The following is a 25689-nucleotide window of genomic DNA, read 5'->3' as shown; positions in this document are numbered from 1 at the left end:
ACCTCCTCTTATGGAGTCAGAAGCATCTGAGGTCGCTTCGTGCCATTTATATCCCCGGAGCTCTGAACTGTGTAGCCGACGAACTCTCAGGGTTTCAGCTCCTCCCGGGGGAATGACGGCTGCATCCCCGGTCGGTTCAGCTGATTTGGGACCAGTTCGGGGACGCACAGATAGATCTGTTTACCTCTCACGACTCGACCCATTGTGCCCAGTTTTATTCCCTGACCGAGGGCACGCTCGGAACGGATGCTCTGGCACACAGCTGGCCGCAGGGTCGCAAGTATGCGTTTCCCCCAGTGAGCCTTTCCCTGAGCGACCCCCACATGTGTATTTCCACTGTAAGCCTCTCTGAGCATGTGTCTTTCCCTTGGCAAGCCACCTTGCCCCCTGGGGTTGTTTTGTAATACTCAAAGTTGATAGGCTTTCTAAGCGAAACCCCATTCGTCGCCATCCGACGTAACGTCACCGTTCCCTACCTAGGGAACGAGGGTTACATACGTAACCGAGACGTTTTATATATTCATAAAAGCAAATGTCTTTTAAACATTTGGAGACTGACCAAGTAGGATTACAATTCCTTTTATTGATCTACTCCTCCACCACTTCCAGTTGGGTGCGGTATTGTCAGATCCGCAGCCATCCGAATGCTCTATCAACGTGATGAAAGAGACTACGGAGTGTTCCCTAGGAAACAGGAAAACAGAAGCAGGAGATGCTGGTGTCGAATCCTTCCCATAATCCAAAGCTCAGTGGAGGGCACAGTTTCAGAGCATTACATCCCCAGCAGGCTTTGCATGGTGTACAACAGGGGTCTTTTGCGCCGATTTAGGCTACCGAACAATTCGCACATGGGCACACAGACGTGAAGAGAGGGCCTGGAACTCTTATTACCTGTAGCAGGAGACAAAATAAATAAGCACATGGATTCTCTTAGTGAAGGAGGATGTGGCGGCTCATGCCTGGTGAGGCATTATGGGGATTAAGAAACAGGCACCTTAAATTTAGTCTTTTGAGACGGGCTCTATCTACTCATTTCCTTTCAGTGTGAGTATTGTCATTACTTCTCTCCTTTCAGGGACTGAGTTCCAGCATCCAGCACTGAAGAGAGCAGGAAGATAATACAGAAATGAGATGTTTGTATTGATCTGTGCCACAAGAATGAGGGTCATGATGGTCATGGAAACGTAAGGGAATTGTAAAACTGATTCTGAAGTGAAAGTCATGAAAAAGCCACATGTTTTTCTAGTTTTTCTCTGCTCTGTAATATTGCATCAGCTAGATATAGTAGCTGGAGTAAAACTTGCCCTCAAGCCATTGTGATATCATCAGCCTGTCCGCTGAGGGTCTTATTGGAGACATTTGTACACTAGTAAGTGTCCTTGTTGAAATCTATTTTTTAAAATATTTTTTTTTTCTGACACACAACTTGAAATCTGCCTGAGCGATATCTGGTAAAATGATTCCCTATAAGCAAGTCATTTTTTAAAGAAATCTCTTTTGCTCAAAAGGCTGCATTTAGTTAATCAAAAATACAGCAAAACAGTAATATTGTGAACTATTATTACAATTTAAAATATCTGTTTTCTATGTTTCATATATTTTAAAATGTAATTTATTCCTGTGATGGCAAAGCTGAATTTTTAGCAGCATTACTCCAGTCTTCAGTGTCACATGATCCTTGAGAAATCATTCTAATATGCTGATTTGCTACTCAATAAACATTTCTGATTATTACCAATGTTGCAAACAGTTGTGCTGCTATTTTTGTGGAAACTGTGATGTTCTTTTTCAGGATACTTTATGAATAAAGTGCAAATGAACAGCATTTGTTTGAAATAAAAACCACTGTAAATGCCTTTACTGTCACTTTTGCATCCTTGCTGGATAGAAAAAAGAAAGAAAAAACTTACTGAATTAATGAACTTTTGAAAGATAATGGCAGAAGAAATATTGTTAACTACAATAAGGCCTAATTTGTTAACATTAATAAATGCATTAACTAACATGAACAAACATACAGCATTTATTAATCTTTGTCAATAATGGTTAATACGAAATTTCATGTAAGTGCATTAGCTAATTTTTACAAATCAGTAATTTGTATTTAGTAAATAATTAGTAAATGTTGAGATTAATTTATAGATTACCCATTTCTGTAACACTTCACAATAAGGTTTCATTAGTTAACATTAGTAAACTACTTTAGTTCACATGAACTTATAATTAACTGCACTTCTTCACCATTTATTAATCTTAATGTTAATTTCAACATTAACTAATACATTATTAATATTAAAAATTGTATTTGTTCACATTAGTAAATGCACTGTGAACTAACATGAACAAACAATGAACAGCTGGATTTTTATTAACTAACATTAACAAAGATAAATAAATACTGTAACAAATGTATTGCGCATGGTTAATTCATGTTAGTTAATACATTAACTAATGTTAACAAATGAAAACTTATTGTAAACTGTTTCCAGCATAATTTCTATAGAAATATTGTTAATTGTTATAGTACATGTTAAATGATGTAGTTCACAAATGTTAACAAAGTAAACCTTATTGTAAAGTATAACCGAAATATTATATGTAATATTGTAATCTTTGGTCCTAGACCATTTACAAAATACCATAATTGAATTAGTCTAGATTTACAAACATTAGAGTCGATAATGTTAACGTTATTAGATTAACATTGTTTGGACACTTGAATTCTAAGATATTAGTCTGAATGTTGGCAATTGTAGAGCACTTGTCTCAGTTATAGCCTAAATGTTACTGACTCACAGGTTAAATATTTCAATGCAAGACTCAGAGTCAGACCCTCGCTGTCTCGTCCCCTCGGCGCTGTGTGAAGTTGTAAAATTAAACTCAGAGGATGTGCGGAATAGCTCAATTTCCCCTGAACCCTTGCAATGATTAAGTGTTCAATATCCAAAGTTTCATTTTCAGTGTGTGCCGCCTCACACTGTGGGATTATAATCTAATGTGGCATGAAAATAGGTCTTCAGTTCAACAATGTGATTCATTTAATGCCAGGGCAAATATGGCAAGAAACTCGAAACCCATCTCTCTTTCTGTTGACAGTGACACATCCATGAATAGAATTCCCTAAAATGCACATTTGCCACAAAATCAATTTCTGTGTAGACAAAAGTTAAACAAAAGAATCATCATCCAACTGCAGATTAAATTATTCATGAAGGGAAAATGAATTTTCGTCAGGATTCATTTTGGACTGAACAGGGTGGTTAGCTTAATAGGCATCTGTGAATATCAGACGCTACACCTTTGTGCCAGATCTGATTACATCAGTGTTGTTTCCTTCCAAAATGACCAATAGCTTCTTTTTCATGTAGGGGAATATGAAGAGGAGTCTAGGACCATAAAGGTTGTGTGCATTGTAACATTATTTTCAGAACAATTAAGCTCATTCTGCTATACAACTCTCATTACTGTAATGTGAAATACACTCTCAGGAAAAGGGAAAAGATACAGAAGCTGTCACTGGGGCAGAACCCTTTCATAAGGTACACCTTTGTACCTTATTTGCCCTTTAAGTGTACAAGCAGTGTTAGGGGTAACGCATTACAAGTAACACAAGTTACGTAATCAAATTATCTTTTTCAAATAACTTGTAGAGTAACGCATTGTTTTTAAATTTACAACAAAATATTCGAGTTAGTTTTTCAAATAAGTAACGCACTTTGTTTTCTCATGTATTGACTGACATCTCTCCTGTTCCCATGTTGAGAGAAATCAAAAGTAAGTGCGCTGCGTAAACATGATGCTTATAGTAGTTTATCTATATAATGTCTATAATAATCATCTCACGTGCACAAAAACAGATTCAGCATTCCTCAAAATGAATAAAAACAGTGAAATACAAACACAGAATATTTCGCTGACTTGGAATGATCCAATTCAAACATAGGTTACTAATAAGCTAGTATGATTTTAGATAAACATCACATTTGTGTTACTTTTTAATTTGTCATGTTCTCCTGCTGGTTTGTTTGAGCTGCGCCCTCTACTGTTCAGGCGTGAATTTGCATTTCCTTTCCTTTGCTTTAATCATTTCACTTTACTTTTTAGGGAGTAGTGAATGAAATATTGCTAAATTACTTTTAAAAGGAACTTTCCCCAACACTGCACATTTCTTAAAATAATTTAGATTTAGTCATTTTAGTTTAATTTTTAATGTGAAATTTGATTATTTTTTGATTATTTGATTATTTCAGGTTAAATTGTTAATAATAGCAAAATAATAGTTTTACTGTAATTCTTTCAAATATGACTATTAGGCTAAAGTGATCATTATTTTAAAATACTGAGATATATTACTAGATGTGATGAGAGTTGGGGGAGGGGTGTGCTTAATTGTCCTGTAATATGTACAAATATTCAAATAAGAAAAGAAGGGGGTAAAATTATTTGCGGACATTTCAGGTTGTCACTGTTAGAGGAACACGATCTCAAAAGGTCTTTCATATTCATCAGAATGATTCGGTTATTAGAGCATGCAGGGTTACATAAAGCTCCCATCAATATCCCATGATAGTCCACATTATTGACAGTCAGACATCATATGGCACAATTCTTTCTGCACAATACAGCTCAACAGTGAATGAAAGATCATGATCACATGCTGCCTCTACCAAGCTCATATCAGAAGCTTGTAGGTCCCCTAAACCATAATTCATAACTGTTTTATTGCCTTTCACTATACAACAACTGTTCATTTAACCCAGAACCACATGGCTTTTTGTGGTCAGTGAGGATGTATTTCCTTTCATATATGATGGGATACACTTCACCTAGCATCTATGGACAGAATCTAACAGCAGTTAATGCTGCAAATAATTCTACTCCATCACAATAAACTCTACAGTATATCGATTTGAATGGTGTTTTCATTATTTTACCAGCTGCCTAAAAAGTGCAATTCCATGCAGTTGTACGGGTTGTTTCAAAATGAAGACTCCTGTCATTTATTAAAGCATTAGTCTCCCATCTAGTGGTCATGATTCACCTCAGTGTAAATTCATCAACACAATTCATCAACACAATTCATCAGATGCAAGTTGAACTTGCAGTGCAATAGGACACACATCTGAGATGTATCTATTGAAGAACTGCTTTATGCACTTGTGAAGAACAGAACTTGATTTACTGATACTGACAAACCATACTAAGAAATTGTGTTTGCATCACAGCCTCTTACTCAGATAGCCTTACAGTAGTTGGGCCAATCTATGGCACTATGGTATGATATGATTCTGCACACAATAATACATGGGTTAGGGTTAATATTAAATTTAAGGATTTTGATCTAAAATATGTGTTCCTCAGTGCCTATTTAAGGGAACTCAATTATGGTAGGCCTACTTGTGAAGACTGACAGTGACATGATTAATTTTTCCCCATATAGTGTAAATGTTAATTATGTTCATTGTATTTTTTGATGAGAACAGTGTGTTTTCTTTACTTCAAACCCAGATTCATCTGGTGCAGTAGTGATATGCTGTCTATTTGACCAGTCACACTTTCAGCAATGTTCTTGAGTTAAGCAAACAGACATAAATAACCCATGTTGTTAAAGGTTATGTCAGCTAACATTTTCCAGACATTACTTTTTTAGCCTTCATGAATCTTAACCGAGTGTATTGATAGCTTATAATAATGATTTCATCTCATGTGAGTAATATTTGCATGATTCTAAACATACTACTACTGATTTCTTTAGGGGTGCTTTTTTCTCATTTTAAATTTTAACTTTAAATTTCTTGCTATTAGTGCTATTTATCACCTGTTTCCAAAATATGCGAACTGTGGGTTTATAAATCAAAGTTACACAGCGGATGCAGATTTGTATTTTCGGATTTTCCCTGTATGTTCCATCAGACTTTCCATAGAAAAGAGGAGGAACGGCCTTTCTCAATAAACGCTCTTATTGGTTTGAGCGACCACTGCCGTCATCACGCATCGCTGCCAAACAATGGGCAGGGAAAAGCCACGTTGACGAAGTCGACAGTAGTCTGCGTTATTTTTCATCCAGGAAACAGAAGGATTGTTTTTATTTTGAAGACAAAAAGCGACTCTTTGGAAGAAGCGCTTGACAGCAGTCATGTCATCGCCGCCCAAAGAGAAAACCGAGACCAAAGCGGGACATCTCCCTGCTGGTAATCCATGCTATTGCTTAGCTCTGTTGTTTTTCTGCTGGGAGGTCTAACATTAGTGGATCATTTTTATATAGAAAATGTGGTTTTCTTTGCATCTCTGTAGATTTTACACATTGCATCAGATCTCTTAATGCTAATAAATTGTATTGGGCCTAATTTGTTGGGATATAGATGTGTCTTTGAAAAACAAAAAGTGAAAGGGATGCCAGTTCAATTTACCTTGTGCTCAGGGCCCTGACACTTCTAGATTGTTTGTGTGTGTGTGTGTGTGTGTGGGGAAAAAAAAATATTTTAATGCTAATATTTCTACTATTCCCATTTCTCAGTACAGTTTGTTTATTGTCCGAAAGGATAGTAACAGGCTTGACAATTTAAACAGTTCAATTCTGGAAGTGGTTATAATGTTATTTTAACAGTTTTTAATGTTAGGAATTCATATGGGGAGAGAATAAGAACAATATACCGAGTATATTTAGATTTTTTTTGTATAGAAATGCATATATATAATTTTTTTATTTTTTTTTATTATTATTATTTTTACAGGGCTGGGATGAGCCATAAAAGGCATCTGACAAAAACAGTTCTAACATTGCAGAATTTCTGCTGATGTGTCAAGCAAGCGAGTGTCCCTAGTCCAGGGTTGAGCTGATAGGAAGTGCTTACACATTGCATGCCACAAGTAGTCAGTCGTCTCTAACAGAAAAATGTTTGTTACGATCAACCACGTTTGTGACACATGGCATAGTTTTTTCCTCCACATATTTTTCCTTACACGTGGCGTAAATGTGTGATTTCACATTGTGTTTCACTTCGTCAGCATATCTATCAGTGGGGTGTAAAGTACACAAGAAAATCAGATAACAACATGTGTAATGACCCTTAAAGTAGGCCAAGGAAAAACGGTTGCACACTAAATAGTGTGTGCTTGTGATTAATGTCATTTCTCATTTTATAACATTGTATTATAAATGCAGGAAAAAACTCTGAATTTGTTTTTGTTGATTTGTGGCAGTGAAAGTAGGAGGAGGCATGAGGATAGTTCAGAAGCATCAGTCTGCAAATGAAGTGCCAGACAAGAAGAATGACAAAGACAGTGAAGAATATGAGACTGAGATGTAAGTATGCTGACCTTCACATTTCTGCAGTATGCATTCCAATTCCAGTTCACCATTTCTCTGCGCTGATAGGCTGTTTCTTCTAGTGAAACACATGGTAGACTATATTTTCAGATGAAGACTTGTCAGGAAAAAAAGCTGCAGCTTTGTTTTTTTATTGATTCATTTTAGTGCTGAAGTATACACAAAGACGTTCTAGACCTATAAGTCTTGCTTATAAGACTTATACGTCTTCTCTCTTGTTGCCCAAGAGATAAAATAAGTTTCAGTGTCATGTATCAATTCATTACACCTTAGTATCTGTGTGCTCATGTTTACACGTTCATTTTGTTGACTTATTTCCAGCAATAACCAGCCTCTTATCAACTTTAAATGTATAATTTTATTTCACAACTCTCTGGAATACTTAATTCGGATTGGTTGATGGCTGAATTCTGCAGGTGGATATTTTGCATAATGACACTAAACTGTAGTTGACTGCTGTCAAACTTAGCTGTGTCACTCACTGCAGTTCTTCTCACATAATTAAATTAATTAAACTGAAATCAATATTGCATTTATTTATACTTATCAGCACGGCAGCATAAGGTACAGCCATTATATTGTCATAGAAAATTATTTATATCCCCATAAGCATGAAATTCCTGTCTATTTCATGCAAAATTGTTAAAATAATAATTTAGGAAAAATTTAGTTCTAAGTAGGGCTGCATGATTTGTGTGTGTAGGGGGGTGTTAGTGTGTTAATTTTTTTAAAGCTCTGAACGGAGCTGCTATGAGACACTGACACTATATCATGAACGGCTCACATGTATAAAATAAAAAATGTTTAAAAAACAACAGTGCTGTGCTTGACTCTGAAACAAATATATTTCATATTTTTATTTCATTAAATCGCATACATTCCAATTTAATAATCACACTAAGGCATATTTTGGTTTAATTGTGATTAATATTGCCCTACTTAAGTAACAAAATTCTTACTAGACCCTAGTAACACATTTAAAAGGTCATAGAGTCTTGGCTCGACATTGAGTCCAAGTTGGAAAACATTTGATCAGTGACACAGGTGTGCAATTCCCACTTGACTGCTGGCACCTGGAGAGGATTCTGCTGAAACGAGAATATTTTTCTTAGCTTAAACTCACTCAGCTCTGTGTTGGTTAAGCGGCCCACACTAAACCAAATTAAAGAATATGATCATTAAGTCACTGTTAGTGCCCATCTGTCTCTCGATGAGTAAGAGTGAAGGTGAATATAGCGGCACTCTGTCGTCTTTTACACAACTTTCTGAATTTGTGAGCACATGACAATCATTTTTAGTTGCAAACTAAGTGTAACAATCTTCTTGGGTGTGTCATTAAGGAAGACGAGGCAACAGCCGGATATCGCATGTTGTTTTTCTTCATTGTGGTGGAGTGTGTTTAACTTAATTAGCTTGCATTGAGTTATTTGCTTGTTGTTGTGTAGCTGTCTTGCTGCTAGTTGCGTACGTGTATATGTGCACTGCAGTGCAAAGGTTTTACAGTCCACCGATTTCTTTTGTGCTTGTGTTGTGTCGTAGTTGACCCGTTTTCAGCGCTACTGAGGTGTGTCCACAGGGTTTGGATAGGCTTTATGGCTTTGTCCCCTCCTCCCCGGTACCTGATGACTGATCGGCCGCCCTGTTACAGCAAGCGAGCCCTTATCAGCTCACTCAACCCGCTGCAGGAAATCCTACGAGGTGTTTCATTCCTGAAGCTGCTTTTAATATCTCTTTGGCATTCCTTCAGAAACATGGCAGCCGTTTGCGAGTGGACATTTAAGAGAACTGGTTAAAATGTGGTTTCAGTGCCCAAGAAACGCACTGTGATGTTAGAATGTGATCCATGCACCCACACTATTAGGTTTGGCATTTTCTCGCAACGCTGGCAAGCCGAGAGGAAACTCGCAATTTTCCTGTGTAGTCTCTTTGTGTTCAGGTGTTTTTAAAAAGCTTGTTTTAGTTGTTGACACCAGTGAGATTTCTCGGATAGTTGATTAGTATCATTTAAAGGTGCAGTAAGTGATTTCTGAGAAACGCTGCTGATTTTTGAAATCAACCCAAATAAACATACAAATCCCTTCATTTCTCCACAGTCAAAATACATGAAAACGCAATGCAATAGTGGATGAATCTTTATCATACCTGAAGCGAAGCAAAATAATGCTTTGCAAAAAATAAAGCGAATATTACAAGCAAGCAATAAAGAAGAGCAAAAAATCAACATGCAGTACACAGTACTCCCGTATGGAGCATATAATGCGAGTGAATGATTGCTACTTTTTTTTCAGTGCTTATTTTTTAACTGCATGTATTTAGTACTGACAGTATTTTTTGAACACCAAAAGAGGCTTTGCGCTGAGTAACACAAGCTGTTAGTAAATATGGGTGTAAATGTGATCATGCATTTACTCATCTCACTTCCAAAAAATAGATTCGGTATTCCTCAAAATGAATAAAAACAGTGAAATGTAAACTCAGAAATCTGTTAAATAACTTAAATATACTTTGTTTTTTATCTCACTTTATTAACCAATGTCTTTGCTACTGACCTTCGATGATCCAGTTCAACAATACTAAGCAAAATTGTCTTTAGATAAACGTTATATTTGTTTTATACTTTTTTTTGTTTTTATTGCTGAGGAGTGTTGAACTTTCTTCTTCCTCACTCCAGAATGGCAGTACAGCTGATGGTTTCTTTGTGCTGCGCCCTCCACTGTACAGGGGAGAATTTGTATTTCCTTCAGCCTGAGGCTTATTTATTTCACTTTTGGTGTGAAAGGGCCTTTACATTTGCCAACAATAGAACTTTTTTTGTTATTAAAGAAACAAAACAAACAAGCAACGCTTTACTTTCCATAAAAAGTTACGCAATTAGTTATTTTTAGGGAGTAACGTAATTTGTAATGTATTACCTTTAAAAGTAACTTTCCCCAACACTATAAATAACTATGTCCCGCTAAACAGGTAAGTTTAATTAATAAGGCATTTGCAAAAAAGGCTTGTTATATTGTGGTTTTGTCTATTGATTATCTAATTTGTGTGCTGCAATCATAAAAGAATTATGCTTAGGGCACCAAAATGGTTAGCAGCGGCACTGTTAATATTAAAGACCACCAGAAAAGCAAAATTATCTTACTCTAATTTTCGAAGTGATATAGATAATAAAATTACATTTGCAAACCAAGGAGACATTTGATCCATCTGATCCACCATGTTACTTGTAGCCCTCAATGCATGAAGATGACTAAACGCATTAATACATCAGCAAAAGTGAGTCATCATACTGACTGCTGTGCCATCAAACAACTCTGACAAGCATTCAGTGAGTCAAAAGAAAAAGAATTTGCCAATATAATGTGCCAGACATGGAAAAAATGCGTAACAATCAGGGACGTGCAAACACTACTATTTTTAATGTTTTTGAAAGAAGCCCTTTATGCACATTAAGGCTGCATTTATTTGATCTAAAATACCGGAAAAAACTGTAATATTGTGAAATATTACTACAATTTGAAATGATGGTTTTCTATTATAATATACTTTTTTTTCTTTATTTAAAATAGAAATATTTTGTACCAATATACACTACTGTCCAAAAGTTTGGGGTCAGTAATTTTCTTTATATTTAAAAAAGATTAATAGGCTATTTTTATTCAGCAAGGATGTGCTAAATTGATCAAAAGTGACAGTAAAGACTTATAAAATAATTTATATTTTAGTTAAATACTGTTCTTTTTAACTTTTTATTCATCAATGAATCCTGAAAAAAGTATCACAGGTAAAAAAAAAAACATTTAACATTGATTATAAATCGGCATATTAGAATGATTTCTGTAAAATCGTGTGACACTGAAGACTGGAGTTATGGCTGTTCAAAATCTAGCTTTAAAGTATATTAAAATAGAAAACCATTATTTTAAATTGTAATAATATTTTTCTGTATTTTTGATCAAATAAATGCAAGCTTGATGCGCATAAGAGACTTCTTTTAAAAAAACACAAAAAAGTAATGTGTCCAAGTTAAAGTCAATTCACGTCACCGTTTTGCATGTTGTTGTCCGCCTACACTTCACACAATTGGCATGAAGCTGGCGCCTGGGCTTCATTTAACCAACTATGATAGTTTGATGAAATGGTAAATGGTGTATCAATATACATTGACTAAATTAAAAGTGACTTTAATACTACTTACCATTAATGTGACTTTTGGTGCTGGTTTGGTGGAGTGCTTTGTAGTCAATTCGCATCCATTGTTTAAACGACGCAGCTTCAGATTCGCTTCATAAATGTAAATTCATCTGTCCTAATTTTCCTAATCTAATTTTCAAACGATTTATGAATGACTGGAAAATAACTCTCAACTTCACATTGTCCAATGAAATTTTAACTTCTTGTGCCAGATAACGATTGGTCGGTGTATGACAAACAGGCAATATATTACAATATTATGTAATATATAAAAATATTTGATATGTAGACTTTTTTTACTTAATCGACACACTACCTTTTATTATTGAATAAAAAACGTTTAAAAATTGTTTTGTTTATTCCTTCCTGCCGTCGAGCCATATACTCACTGAAATAACTGTATTTGGCTCGAGAGCATCGGTTCCCGAGCAGACTGTGGAATACTTACGTTTACACTAGTGCATTTTCATTTACGTAACTTTTGCTACGGTTACGCCTGCCGTCCACACACACTACTTCAGAGTTTTAGGCCCTTGTCCGAAGCATGACACGCAACCTAGCACCGCGTTGTGGTAACGACACCGATCTCAGATTGACAGAAACGTGAAAATAAACATGAATGTAGGCTACATTAGTTTTGTACACATTGTCATGTTAATTCTAATCAAATGCATTTTGTTTTATTGACCACAATATTATTATTGATATTTGTTTGAGAAGGGCACTTTTGATTAATTTTTGACAAAGGGCATGTGCATAACCCCCTGCACATGCCTGAATAGTTGCAAAAAGACAACAACAACAACTGGGAGAGACTGAAACAAAACCCTTTACAATACATCCTCAGAAAGTGCTGTGGAATTGAATTAAGACCTCTGTGACCCGTCAGAAAGCTGAAATGAGGGGAAATGGTACAGTAGTTGTACGAGGCCAATTCACAAGACCTGTATGAAGAGCCAAAACTGAATAATAGACAGAAGTAATATGCCTGAATCTTACACTGTTTCTTTTATCTGGGTTGGCTTTTATTTGCTGAAAACTAAGGGGTTTCCTCTGCAAACATTATTCCTTTACAAAGCTCCCGTACATGCCTATAAGCACATTTACAAATGTTTTCAGTGAGCTCGGGATGGAGTCTAATGCCTTCCATGGCCCGAATCATTGGATCTGTATGGGCAACTCTGGACAACTTCCATCTCAGAATTGAATTTCAAAATGATTGAAGTGTTCCTTCCCTGCATTTCATTTTTTTTTATAGATATTAATACTTGTTTAAGTGTGTCCGGTAGCTGAATGTGCCAGACGTGCACACACACTCTCCCATGTCTTCGCTGTGCTAGCAGAGAGTTGGCCTGTAAGCAAGTGGCTTCTGATCAAAAAATTGCACATTTGTCGCAGCAAGTCAAGTGGCGCTGTCTGGGGATCACCAGTCAAATGTAATTTGGTCTTCTGAGATGGATCAGAGGCTCAAATGGAATGGCTCTGAGTTGCTAATGTGATGTGCTATGCTGGTGAGCTCGCTCTTTGTACGCCTGTTCATGATGCAGGAACCTCCACCGTCTTCCCTGACCTCCCCCAAGTTCAACTTACTCCTCTGCTAGGTGGCTGCTCTGTTGACTGAGGATGATTTGTTTGGGATAGAAGACACAAGGGTGAATTCACTAAACCGTTGCAATACTTTTATATAATAAAAGTATAATTCAATCATGACAACTGTCTGGAATAGTTTTAGCATGTTATTGAATATGGCAACGTTAATGTATTTGGTCTTGGTGGACTTGTTCTGCTGTGCTGCTGCATAAATAGTCATACATAAATCCTGTAGCAGATATAGGCAGGTGGAGGGTTTTAAGGGCTGTTTAACCGACACCGCTTTCAGCTAAAACGTAAATCTTTTTATGCGTTTTGGTTGTTCGTTTACACGACAACGGCGTTTTGGGTGCCTGAAAACGCAAACTTTTGAAAACTGCCTCCGTGTAAACAACAAAAATGCGAATCTCTGAAGATGATGATGTCATGCACATGCATATTACGTGTTCAGTCTATAGTGTTTCATCGCCATCTAATGGCCTGGCAGCAGAATACAGCGTTTTTAGTAGTTTCCGCGGATCTGTGTGAATGGGGATCAATTTGACTAGGTGTCGTCTTTACGCAGAAAACTCAAAGGAAAAACGTCTCCGTTGTAAGCATATCGTTATTGTGTAAACGTACCCTGAGAGTAACTGATAGCGTGCTGCAGGACTAAACAGATTATTTAAATGTTGAGCAAGCCATCTCATTGGCTGCAGAATCAACAGAGGCCAATCAGCTTGCGCCATGCTGTAATGATGTGATTGCTTGCAGATTGCATGTAAAGGACCTGTTAGACTGCGCCCTCTAGAGTTTCATGACTGAAGTATATTATTAATACAACTATGTAATAGGACTATAATAATACTTTCATAAAAAAATATCAATTGACCCCAAGGTTTTGAACATTGGTGTAAAATAATAATAAATAATTATAAATAATAAAATACTTTTATAATAAATATTGCTAATTTGAGACATTTTTTTGTTAGTTTTCATTAAAATAAGAAGTCAGAATATTAGAGCATCTCAGTATGTTGATGCTTGAGACGTTGTAAACAGTTTCCATTAGACAGTAAGAGTGTAACACATGGAGTGTGACTGCTAGTAACTGTGAGGCAGATTCAGGTCATTAGCTGAACGCTGCAGCAAAAGCTGTAGAAGCTCATAGACTGACTTGCGACAATTCTCACACACTGCAGTCAATTTTTGGACACTTCACCCACAACGCTGAGGGAAACCATCGCATTTCACCCACCGCTAAAGCGCATCCCACTTCCTCTGTTCTGCTGTGGATGAAGCGACTGCAAAAATTGGGATGGGATGCTGACTTTTCATAAAGCTATATGAAAAGAGGAAAATAAAATTTGACAGTTTGATGACAATTATTTCCATGCTAGTTTCCCTCTCTGTGCCGTTTAGCGAAGTGTGCTGACGCTATTGGAATAATGGGCTCTTGGTGTGTTGTTTCAGTTAATCTGCTTAAATTTGCCTCACTGCTGTGTCGGAAGAATTTCTGTATAACTATATGTTATCTCATTACCACAGAAGTTACTTTTCAAATGTTCCGCCTGTCAGTCGAATCACACGTGGAGCTGCATAACTAAAGTCCAAATCTGACTTTCCCACTCACCCAGTGGCTTTGAGCAAAAGATCTCTGGTGCATTATCTAGATTTTAAGCATAACTGGATGTTATAATTGTTTATTTTAGTTTAGCAATACACATTTCACTTTTTCATCATCAATATTTGGTAGGGATGTGAATTTTTATAATTTAGGAAAAGCATTAAGGGTTAGTTTCACTACTACAAACTTTTGTACGATTATAAGGAACGGATACCAATGCAGTTTTTTTCCCCACGTTAGTTAATTTAAGAGGGGAAAGGCTTTTATTTGGATAATAGTAAGTCATTCATCAGAGCTCTATTGTGTCCGTATCATGCTCACCTTTGTGTGGTTTTTCTATAACCTATCATCAGGCCATGCAGAGCCTCGCAGAAAGCTCAGCAAAATATTAACACCTCTCATTAACAAACCCCTCATATCACGCCTTTGTGTGTTCGTTTATTAAATGTTTTGGTTCATTCGATTATGAGTTTTATATGCCAGTAAGTGTGTACTCTGAGCTCTGTTTTGCACATTTACACCAAAATTGATGTGGAATATGTAAAAAAAAAGGAGCAGATGCATTCCTCCGTCCACCCTGTGTTTATATTCTGTTGATGTTGAGACTCAGTCCATTGTTTGCAGAAGAAGGCTAAGCATGGAGCTTCAGGTGCGGTTCAATTTTGCAGCGTTTGCACGGTTCATTCCCTCAGCTACAGACAAGTGGTTTTTGCTGTTTCCTACCGATTTAGCTCATCAGTAAATAAAAGCTATGCCATGTGGTTGCCATGACGACAGCAAGTTGTGAGAGTCTGTGCCGACTTGTAAATTGCAGCAATCGCCTTTGCTTCTGAAGCTGAGATTGGGTTATACCATAGCAGTTCATTCTCTTTCAACACAGAATTTCCCAAAACCACTGCCTCTGCCAAACCACTGTCCCATCCCTCGTGGAAATTTATTTTTTTATTTTTTTGCTTCTAGTAGGCATGGATGGATGGATTCACATGGACAGACTTTCAAACAAACGTTTGGAATAACTAAGATTTTTTTAGTGTATAAAGTCATAGCCATAACCCCAGTCTTCAGAAACGTGTTACTAAAATGTATATTTTTTAATAAATGTTGTTCTTTTGAACTTTCCATTCATCAAAGAATCATGAGGGAAAATTTATCATGGTTTCAATTTTGATTATATTAATTATAAGAACCATTATTAATAATTGAGCATTAATTATATCTGAGCAGCAAATCAGTATATTAGAATGATTTCTAAAGGGTCATGTGACAGAATGGAGTAATGATGCTGAAAATTCAGCTTTGCATCACAGGACTAAATTACATTTCAAAATGTGTTGAAATAGAAAACATTTCTTTTAAATTGTAAATTTATTTCACAACATTACTGTTTTTATGGTATTTGTGATCAAATAAATACAGCCTTTGTGAGCATTAGAGACTTCTTTCAAAAACAATTACAAAATCGTAATTAACTTTTGACTGGTAGTATATACTGATCTAAGTTGATTGATTTAAAGTTTATTTTATTAGTTTTATTATTTTGACACAGCCATGTATAAGAAATTAAGAAAATTCTGTCTTGGTGTTTACTCCCAATAATACCTGGAGAGGTTTACCTAATATTAATGTTTTAGTTCAAGATGAACAATGAAATCTTCCAAAGAGTTATTGACCTTGATATTTACCCTGCAATCTATTTCAGTATGTGTTTTTCCATCAATTATTTTTACTTTTTACTAATTAGGCACTGTACTTGCAACATCTCTGGTCTGATTTCTTCATTTGAAAACAAGCACACCACTGCCATCCTCAGGTGTAGAATGGAATTGCTAAAAAAAAAAGGAATATGGCTGAAACGCACAGTTCAATGCAGGGGGGGTTAATAAGTATATCCCAACGCATATGGTTTTGAATGACCTCTGTGTGAGAGAAAGAATCATGTTTCCTTTTTTGAATTCATTTACACTATGATTTCAATAACTTGACTTTTTATACCAAAATCTCACTTTTTTGTTTTTAACAGGGCTTTATAAGATTTATACGATTTGTGTTCTGAAAAAAGGAGTGTCTGTTTAATCTGAGATTATACAGCGGTCTCTTTTAAAAGATAGAAAGCTATCAGACGGGTTGAGCAGCACTGTTATCTCTCTCTCTCTCTCTCTCTCTCTCTCTCTCTCTCTCTCTCTCTCTCTCTCTCCCTCTCCCTCCTTTGGAGTTTCCTCACAGCAAGATGAAAGCCACAAACTTCTGACATATTCTAGATTTCACAGCATTACAGACGAAGTCACTCACAATGCCCTCATTTATGTTCAGCCTTAAGTATGTTGAGACATCAAGATGTGTCTCATGCTGTGATAGCAATTGAATTGTCTCCTTTTATAGCTCAGTTTCCTGCAGTGTGCGATCGGTGGTGTAATGTACTACAGACGGTGTAGTTTTTGAGAAGGGCTACTGGAAAATGGCCACTCTTCAAAACTCTCTCTTTGACATTATTATTCTACTTTGATTGAGCTGTTTTTTCCTGTCAAGGTCAATTATCACTTATGACCTTCTCTTTTGAGTAAGTGCTTTAAGGGAAACGCTTGGCTTTGGGAAATGAATGAGAGTCATTTCTGAGGCTGACGGCTTGCACAAGCCTGGAGCTATGTTTCTGCTCCGTGCTAGGATGGTGGCGGTAAATTCCCTGTCCCTCGGGAATTTTTATAGGCCATTTTGTACCTCACCAACTGCCTGGAGCACCTGGTTTTACATCAGACCCCCCAATTTACTCCGTCTACTTTCCACACATGCATGTTCACGCAGGCCTTGAGAATTGACCAGGGCTTAAAGAAGATAGTTCAAATTGTATTGTCATTTACTCACTGTCATGTAGCTTAAAGGGGACATATCATGCTAAATCCACTTTTTTAGCCTATAAATGCATTTTGTTGTATATTTGGAGTGTTTATAAGTACAGAAAAGTTGAAATTAGTCTCTTCAGGTGCTTCGTTGATATCTTTATATTCTGTTTTGGTCATATTTTGCAACCTGTTCCGATTTTTCTATTCTTTATGACGTTTTTTGAACAATTACGTCACAGTATTTGCAGCGGAACTGCCAAATAAGGACATCGACTCCCGGCCCAACTATCCGCCATTTTTATTTCTCGCTGCGATTTTGTTGTACAAGCTCAAGGATGCAGAAGTTACGAGAGGGCAAGTCAAAATGTTCGGTTGTTGGATGTAGTAACCCACACATGTCATTACACCGTCTCCCAGCATCAGAACCGCCAGTATAAAGAAGGATTTGCCGATAGACTTCGTCTGATTGAGGGGTCAACAGAGCACTTCGGTAAGCTGTAAATAACGTTTTTACGTGAAATAATAACGTGTTTTTTCTTTAATTGTTTATAATATGACTTATATTTTGTTTTGTGATTGTTAAATAATCGTTGTAAAACATGCAGTATTGTAGTAGTGGGCATTGATGGAGAAGTTACTGTAAATACAGTAACATACCATTGCGATACATCCATATGAAGACGTTGTTCTGCAGGTTCGTCGTCTTCATTTTCATCTCGCTCCGGGTCCGGCTCTGGCTCGAACATGTAAGGCTTGATGGACAAGTCTTCCGTTGTTGACATTTTGTTAATAACGTGTGAATAAAAAGTTTCTGTGCCGCTAGATAATCTTATCTCTGCTATCAAACTACAAAAATGGCCGAACGGGGTGGAGTTGATACAAGTGTCACCTCTGCAACCTGGAGAGGGGGCGGGGTATGAAGTGTCTCATTTGCATTTAAAGAGACCGCACCAAAACCAGTTGCTCTGACGCACATCAGAAAAGGGGTAGAAAAGGGGCCTGTGGAGCTATAATAATAAGGAATTCAGACCCAAGCATTGCAGTTCCGCTTTATATAAACCACAAATGTATGATTTATAAGTAAAAAGGAACGATTTAAAAGCATGATATGTCCCCTTTAACTCACTGTCATGTAAAAAATTACAAGCCATGAAACACAGATTAATCCTTATTAAAGTTATTCAGTCAAGAGCAATGAATGATTGTTATGTCTTTTGTTGTTTGATTAACATTAAAAACACAAACGGCAACAGGTTTATTAGGCTGCTGTCTCTTTAAGAGCTAATGCACGGATATTTAACTGTTTATGTTCAGTTAAGAAATAACTGACTGTTTACAAGGATACTTGCCAAGATAGGCATTTTGACTTCATTTTGTTTGAGTATGTCTTTTCAAGCACAAGACGACATGAAAGAGAACTCAATTAAACTTTTGTGATGATGCGGCACTTGCCCGTCAACTATCCCAAGTGTCAATCACGTTTGGCAAAAGTGCCAAAAATAAATTGTAAAAAATGTTATAACGTGTCTGTCAGAGCCATAGCTGTATGGGCAAGTGCAGCACATATTGTGCTGTTGTACTTTTGGCGAAAACAGTATGAGTCCCGTCTGTCTGTTATTTTACTTCACCAATGCCGTACGACCTTTTGGTTAATGTTAACCAATATGCAATTAGGCAATATCTTGTTCATTATCTTGTTTCACTCATCAGTAGTATTGTATACTATGTTATGCTACAATTAGAAGAATAATTATCATGCTAATCCCACTGTAATTGGTGGCCTGGTGAATGTCGATCACACATGCTGAATGTGAAATCTATATGATGATGTTTCCATCAGCGATGTAGCTAATTTGTTGCATTAGTATTCCATCCATGCATCTGATCAGATACGTGTTCGGACACAGGAAAGACGCTTTCTTCCAGCAGTTATGTGAAGTAGAGGGCGTCTGCTGACAGACACGTCAGATCTTTGATTGAGCTCAATTTGACTCTGAGCTCCTGCACCCATAATGATGCTGGCTGTTGACCTTCAGCTAATCAGTGCAGGCCTCACACTTTCATTTCACAGCCCGAAGAACGGCTGTCAGCTCGGCTTTGATCAAATTATAAATTACGCAATTATGCATGGTGATGGATAGTGCTGATAATTTGTCACAAAGCCTTGGTATATATTTATTTTATATTAATAATTATCTAAATATTATTCATTAATTTAAAATCAAATATTGACTTCATATATAAATATTTCTGTTGAAATGGAAATTACTAGCTCTCACTAGCTGCTGTCTAAATTTACATCTGTATTCAATCTCTTATGAACCTTTTGCTTTTAATTAGTGAAATGAGATGATGTTTCCAAACGTATGAACCAATACTTTACTAGGGCTGCAACTAACGATTATTTTGATAATCGATTAATCGGACGATTATTTTTTCGATTAATCGATTAATCGGATAGAAATTAAATAAGATTTTTTTTTTATTATAACTAAATAAAACCGTAAATCAGGGTATTTATGTGTAAAAGTGTACTTTAAAAAGTGCAAAAGCCACACATTGAGTTTTACTAATATCAATATTTGCATTGTTTTTAATGATAATTGCTGATGGCAAGTTGACAAACATGATTATTGTTAAAAAAATGATATCCAACATATTATGTTTTAACACAATTTTTGTTAAAACAAATTTACACAGACATGTTGTTCAGATGTGAATATCTGAACTAAAAACAAACTAAAAACATCTAAAATATATAATTCATTTAATTTTTATTTAAAATTAATTATATATAAGGATAAAGAATATAATATATATTATATATAATATATAAAAGAATAATATAAGGATAAATTGATTAAATAAATATAGAAAGACTGAAAACAATTGTGTGAATGTAGAGCCGCAGTAGATCGCGTTTGAAAAACAATTAAAACTTAGTAGACAAATGCTATAAAAAGAGAACGGAATGGAGGTAACGTTACCCAGCAAGCTAACAGGCTTGAGTAAAGGACAGGAGAAATTATGCATTAGTGCACAAGCATTCGCTGAAAACCACTGAGTACAGTGACTAAAAAACAATATTTTACTGCTGCTGTTATTAACTGCCTTTATATTTAGTGCTTCGCTTTGTAAAGACCGTTTTAATTTAACCTATTTCTGCGGTAGCGCTATTTTAATCCATCACTTACGTTGCGAGCGAACTGATTGCGCAACCTGATGCTCGAGACAAAATACAGACATCCCAAGATCCCGGAAGTCCCGGGAGTCTCCCGCATATTGATTGCGGCTCCCTGATGCCCGCGAATTAGTTCAAACTCCCGAAATCTAGAGCGCGCAAGCAAGAGCGCGCATGCGAGACTGCTCCAAACCTCCAAACCGTGTAGCGCGCGCGCTCGGCAGAGCGCCTGAGGGAGAGAGACCTTGCGTGTGTGTGCGTACCAGTAAACGCTCCCCGTGACGTAAACAGACCAACTAATCGATAATGACATTCGTTGACAACGATTTTCATAATCGATTATAATCGATTTTATCGATTAGTTGTTGCAGCCCTATACTTTACCTGCAAGCACAAAAAAGTTCTCTGGTCAAAATTTGGCCTTCACCTTCTGCCTACATTCAGTTTAAAGGTGTCTTTGGCCTGAACACAAGGCAGCACTATTGAGCCGAATCTGGCTGAAACCCACGTTTTTCACCCTTCTGAAATATGAGTGGTTCATTCATTACCAGACTACAGAGTTGTTGGTGTTCTCCTTCACATATTCCCTGTGGAAAAATTAATGATCCTAAAAAAATCAGAGACTGATTAATACACAGGCTTATTTGCAATCAGTTGCTGTTTGATATGAAAAGAGAGTGGTTTGCTTCACAAACACTTTGTCATCTGTTTTGCTTATGCTTCATTAACTAGCACATATATTTAAATGTGTTTTTTGTTTGTTTGTATTTGAGACATTGCTCTCTGTTTGTAACTGTGGTCTTCTCTTCTTTTTTCTTTTTTTTTTCAATCTTTAGCCCACCAAAGATGCATGTTGTGGTCTCGGGAGTCCTCACTAAGGTTGGTACACATGTCCATTGATTACATCATAATATCTAAATCAAAGACCACGTTATTCCTGGTCCAACAGTTTAGATGGTTTATATAAAGGCCTGGTCATAACAAATTGTTTCCTAAAGGTCTATTCACACCAAAGACAGATACCTGAATGTTCGTCAGGTTAAATTCTCGTCTGTGACTCTGATGTGTAAATTCACCATCTGGTCTGCCGACAGAGAGAGAGGAGAAGAGTCTAACAGCCTCATGAGAGAAACACAGATCAAGCAAGCTGTTGTGATTCATTTTAAGTCCAAATAAATAAATGAACACAGTTGAACATTTTAATCTCAGAATAATTTAACACAAGGGACTGAAATAGAAATTTGCATTATTGTACATAAATAATAATAAAATTATATATATATATATATATATATATATATATATATATATAAGAATCGCTTTATTTATATTCAAACATTTCCCTGCAAACAAATATTTGCATCTGGTGTGAAAGCAGTGCCAAATTCATTTGAATCCTGCTCGTATCTAAAATCCCCAAAGTTTGTCCTCATGAAACCCTAGCCTGAGGCTCAGACGTAGAGTTTGCTCCGATAAAAGCCGTTTTAGTCTTGCATCACTTTTTTGAGATCATATCAATAGTCCGATGTGCTGGAGACTCTGTATGGGGTTTGTTGAATGGCTCGTCACATAGAGTTCACTCTGCTCGTTTCCAGCCCAAGCTGACCTTAATCCATTCTGCCGCCATGGGATTGGCCGCGTCTCAGGATTTATTATGTTTTGATGTGACAGATCTGTGCATGCTTATGTGCAGCGTTTTGAGGGAGAGTTTGCGGTTTAATTAAATAGTGTCCTCCGTGTAAACATGTCAGATGTGTAAGAGAACGTGGTGTTTGAGTACATGTGTCACAGGCCATTACTAGTGACCCTAGAGGATGGCACGATGCACATGGAGCCCTTTTACTGGGCCATTGGCCTCCTTTTACTTTTGAAGTGATCTAAACAGCTTCTAGTGACACAATTTATGCAGCATTTCTTCTCTAAATACTCACATCTGAGGCTCTTTTAGTCCTCCAGCAAGCTGGTAAACAGACAGAAAATAGAAATATGCCACGCTTGTGTTCAGTCTTGGCTCGTTTCACTGTGTTGGACTGTCCACCCCGTCTGTGCAGTAGTTTAATCTACTTCAAAAGCTTGCTATGAAAGACTCTCATACAGATTAAAGTGATGTTGGAGAATGTCTGCGGCTGCCGCTTTCTTGCAATATAGGATTTTTGTCATCAGCCGGCTGCATGTCAGATGCTTCTGTGTGCCGCTTTCTTTTTCATGTTAATAGACATGAAACTAAGGCAAAGAGATCTCAGTCTCTCATCAAAAATTTTGATTTTAAATGGATGGCAACTAGAAAACGCATACAGAGATGACTTTGTTTAATTAATTACGATTTATATCAAACAACAACAGTGTCACTCACAACTTTCATTTCAATTAGTTCTAATGACATTTCCAATTTTCATTTAGTTTAAGGTTTTCATCTACTATTTATATTTTATTTAAGCCTTATTTCAATTTAAAAAAATGCTTTTAATAGTTTTAGTTAACAATACCGCTGGAACACTGAAAAGAGTCATCACAGTGCTGTTACAATATATAGCACCCTTGGAACACCTCTCGTCCAATCATATTAGAGAACCAGGACTGAGTGTTGTATAATTATCAGTGTGATTCAATGCACACAGATCACTTGCCATGTCACTTTTCATATGGACACATTATAATTGACTGTTGTTATTGTTTGTCCTTCTCAGGGAGATAAAGACTTCACCCCTGCTGCTGCCCAGGTGGCCCATCAGAAACCTGTGCCCTCGGTACAGAAGCTTCCTGGGGCCCATCACATCAACCAGCACATCCACCAGCCTCGGAAGTGAGCCCTTAACCCAGCTCTAGACCAGCATTGGCACGGGGCCAGAACCACACCACCCCAAACACCTGCTCAGGTTGCCAGAAGATCTCTTGCCGTCAAGCATTCCTTACGCCTACGCCCCCCCATGCCCCCCATTCCGTATGTGCCTGCAAGCGTCCTGTTTCGACCAGTATCATGACAAACGTTCCTTTTTCTCGTACCTGTAAATCATTGCAACACTAAAATTGAAGGCTTCATTGCGAATCACTAATCAGAAACACAATTCTGTGGGTTCATTTCATGAGGGATATGTGGAGCTTAGTTTTATTTTGTTTTAATTTTGTTTTACATGAATAGTTCCAGAGAGATGTAAATTGTATAAATCATTTTTTTGAACTCGGTGAATGTTGTATATTAGGCATTAGGTACTAGGTGTGGTTATCTGAATAAAGAGTTAATATTAAACCATGCACGCCATTTTGCTCTTAAAAACAAATTCATAGCTACAATTGCATTAACTGATGGAAATATCAGTGCTTTTACAAATAGGTAGTGACATGTAAAGCTGAAATAATCTACAAAATAATTTAAGTGGTTCAATTTGAATTAATTGCTAAAAGTTATGGAGAATAAAAAGGGTTGTGGTCATCTTGTTTGCCTTTAAAAAAACATTTAAATGCTATAATTGCATGTCCCTAAGAATATAGTGCTTGCAAGACAGCATATGAATAGTGATAGTGAAATAGGAAAATGTGACATCATCGATTCGAGTTAGTGTGTGAGAGTGCATGTGTAATATATATATATATATATATATATGCACACATACATTTACATTTTCTTACACATTTTGCAGAAATTTGTGAAGAATAAAAAGTAGAGGGATTTCAATACCTCTTTGCTTAAACTATATGCTAGAATTGGATTTCCAGAAGAAAAATAATGTGGTTACAAGAAAGAATTGACCAAACGATGTTATTAATGCCGTTTTAGCTGTCTATGTTTATGACCGCGATTTGAGCTGAATTGAATTTGTGGTGATTAAAAAGTAGAGGGATTTCAATACTTGCATTGCAAGCACTGTAATAAAAAATTAAAACAATTGCCTTGTCTGTTTTGTCCTATTGAATATTATTAATGAGGGCAGTATATCACTATAAACTCAGCAGGAAAAGTTTGTGTGTAATCCTATGGCCTAGTTATCATGGTCTATAGACTAGCGGAGGCAAAGTCGTCAGCTTCCTGTTCTCCACCCAATGCCACTCAGGATTTGCCTCCTCTTCCTCGCTTTCATTATCTCGTCTTCTCAAGCTCTCTTGCTATCCCTATCCGTTGACTTTGTGTTCCGCTCAGGTGTCGATAAGAGCCAGCAGCTGCCGCGGGCTACGGGTTGATCCCACGGCGTGTTCTGAGCTCGAAACAGCAAGACTTCTGCGGTACATGCCATTAGCACACCAGCTGGCCAAACCTCAAGGTGAAACTCAAAAGCTTGAGTGGCAGCTAAACCCTTTTCAGGTCAAGGTTGTACTTTTCCATAGCGTGCTATCTGAAAATTGAGCTGTGGCTTTGAAGCCAGTTCAGAGTGACCCGAACCCTGGGGTCTATCTGACATTCAGGTCCTCTCAGGGTAGGGGAGAGTGGGGTGATTTGTGCCAGGGGGGGAAGTTGATCCACCCCTTGTTTGTGGAAAACCATAGGAGAAATTGGTCATGTGACCACATAATTTTGAAAAGCCATCCATTTTACATATCCTCCTAAGAAGACACATGGCATGAGATGTAAGCACATTTTAGCTCAAAAAAAAATGTTTTTCCTTTCAAAGTAAATTTTCTATGATTAAGGTTTTTTGATTGTAGTGTCTGAACAATTATTGACAAGTTTGAAAACATTTCACACATGTCTTAGGGCTTTAGCAGGCTACACAATGAGTCTACTGTATAGAGTTAGCATGATGTTAGCTCTCAACTGCTGGATCATGCTAGTTTTTCAAACTTGTTGGTCTGGGGTGATTTGTGCCAGTGGCATCCCCACTTATAATTATTTTCAACATATTAATTTGTAATTGTACATTGTACTCTTACATTTTAGCGCTTAAACTATGTGACATTCAGTTTTGAATTTGCACTATGTTATTAAAGAGAAGTTTTATTAAGTTTTTAAGTGGCCTAAGTAACA

General features: G+C 36.8%; 1 protein-coding gene across 1 annotated transcript; it reads left to right on the top strand.

Annotated features, from left to right (window-relative positions):
- Positions 1-5969: 5969 nt before the first annotated feature.
- dap (death-associated protein) lies at positions 5970-24616 on the top strand. The gene is made up of 4 exons (XM_077244705.1): positions 5970-6191; positions 7204-7306; positions 21569-21611; positions 23420-24616. The coding sequence occupies exons 1-4, from the start codon at positions 6137-6139 to the stop codon at positions 23537-23539; spliced, it is 321 nt and encodes a 106-aa protein (XP_077100820.1). The 5' UTR covers positions 5970-6136; the 3' UTR covers positions 23540-24616.
- Positions 24617-25689: the final 1073 nt, after the last annotated feature.

Source organism: Siphateles boraxobius, unplaced genomic scaffold (genome assembly GCF_051911475.1).
Source record: "Siphateles boraxobius isolate OS27281-9 unplaced genomic scaffold, OSU_SipBor_1 26, whole genome shotgun sequence".
Taxonomy (NCBI): Eukaryota; Metazoa; Chordata; class Actinopteri; order Cypriniformes; family Leuciscidae; genus Siphateles; species Siphateles boraxobius.
This window is presented reverse-complemented; position numbering and strand designations above follow the sequence as displayed.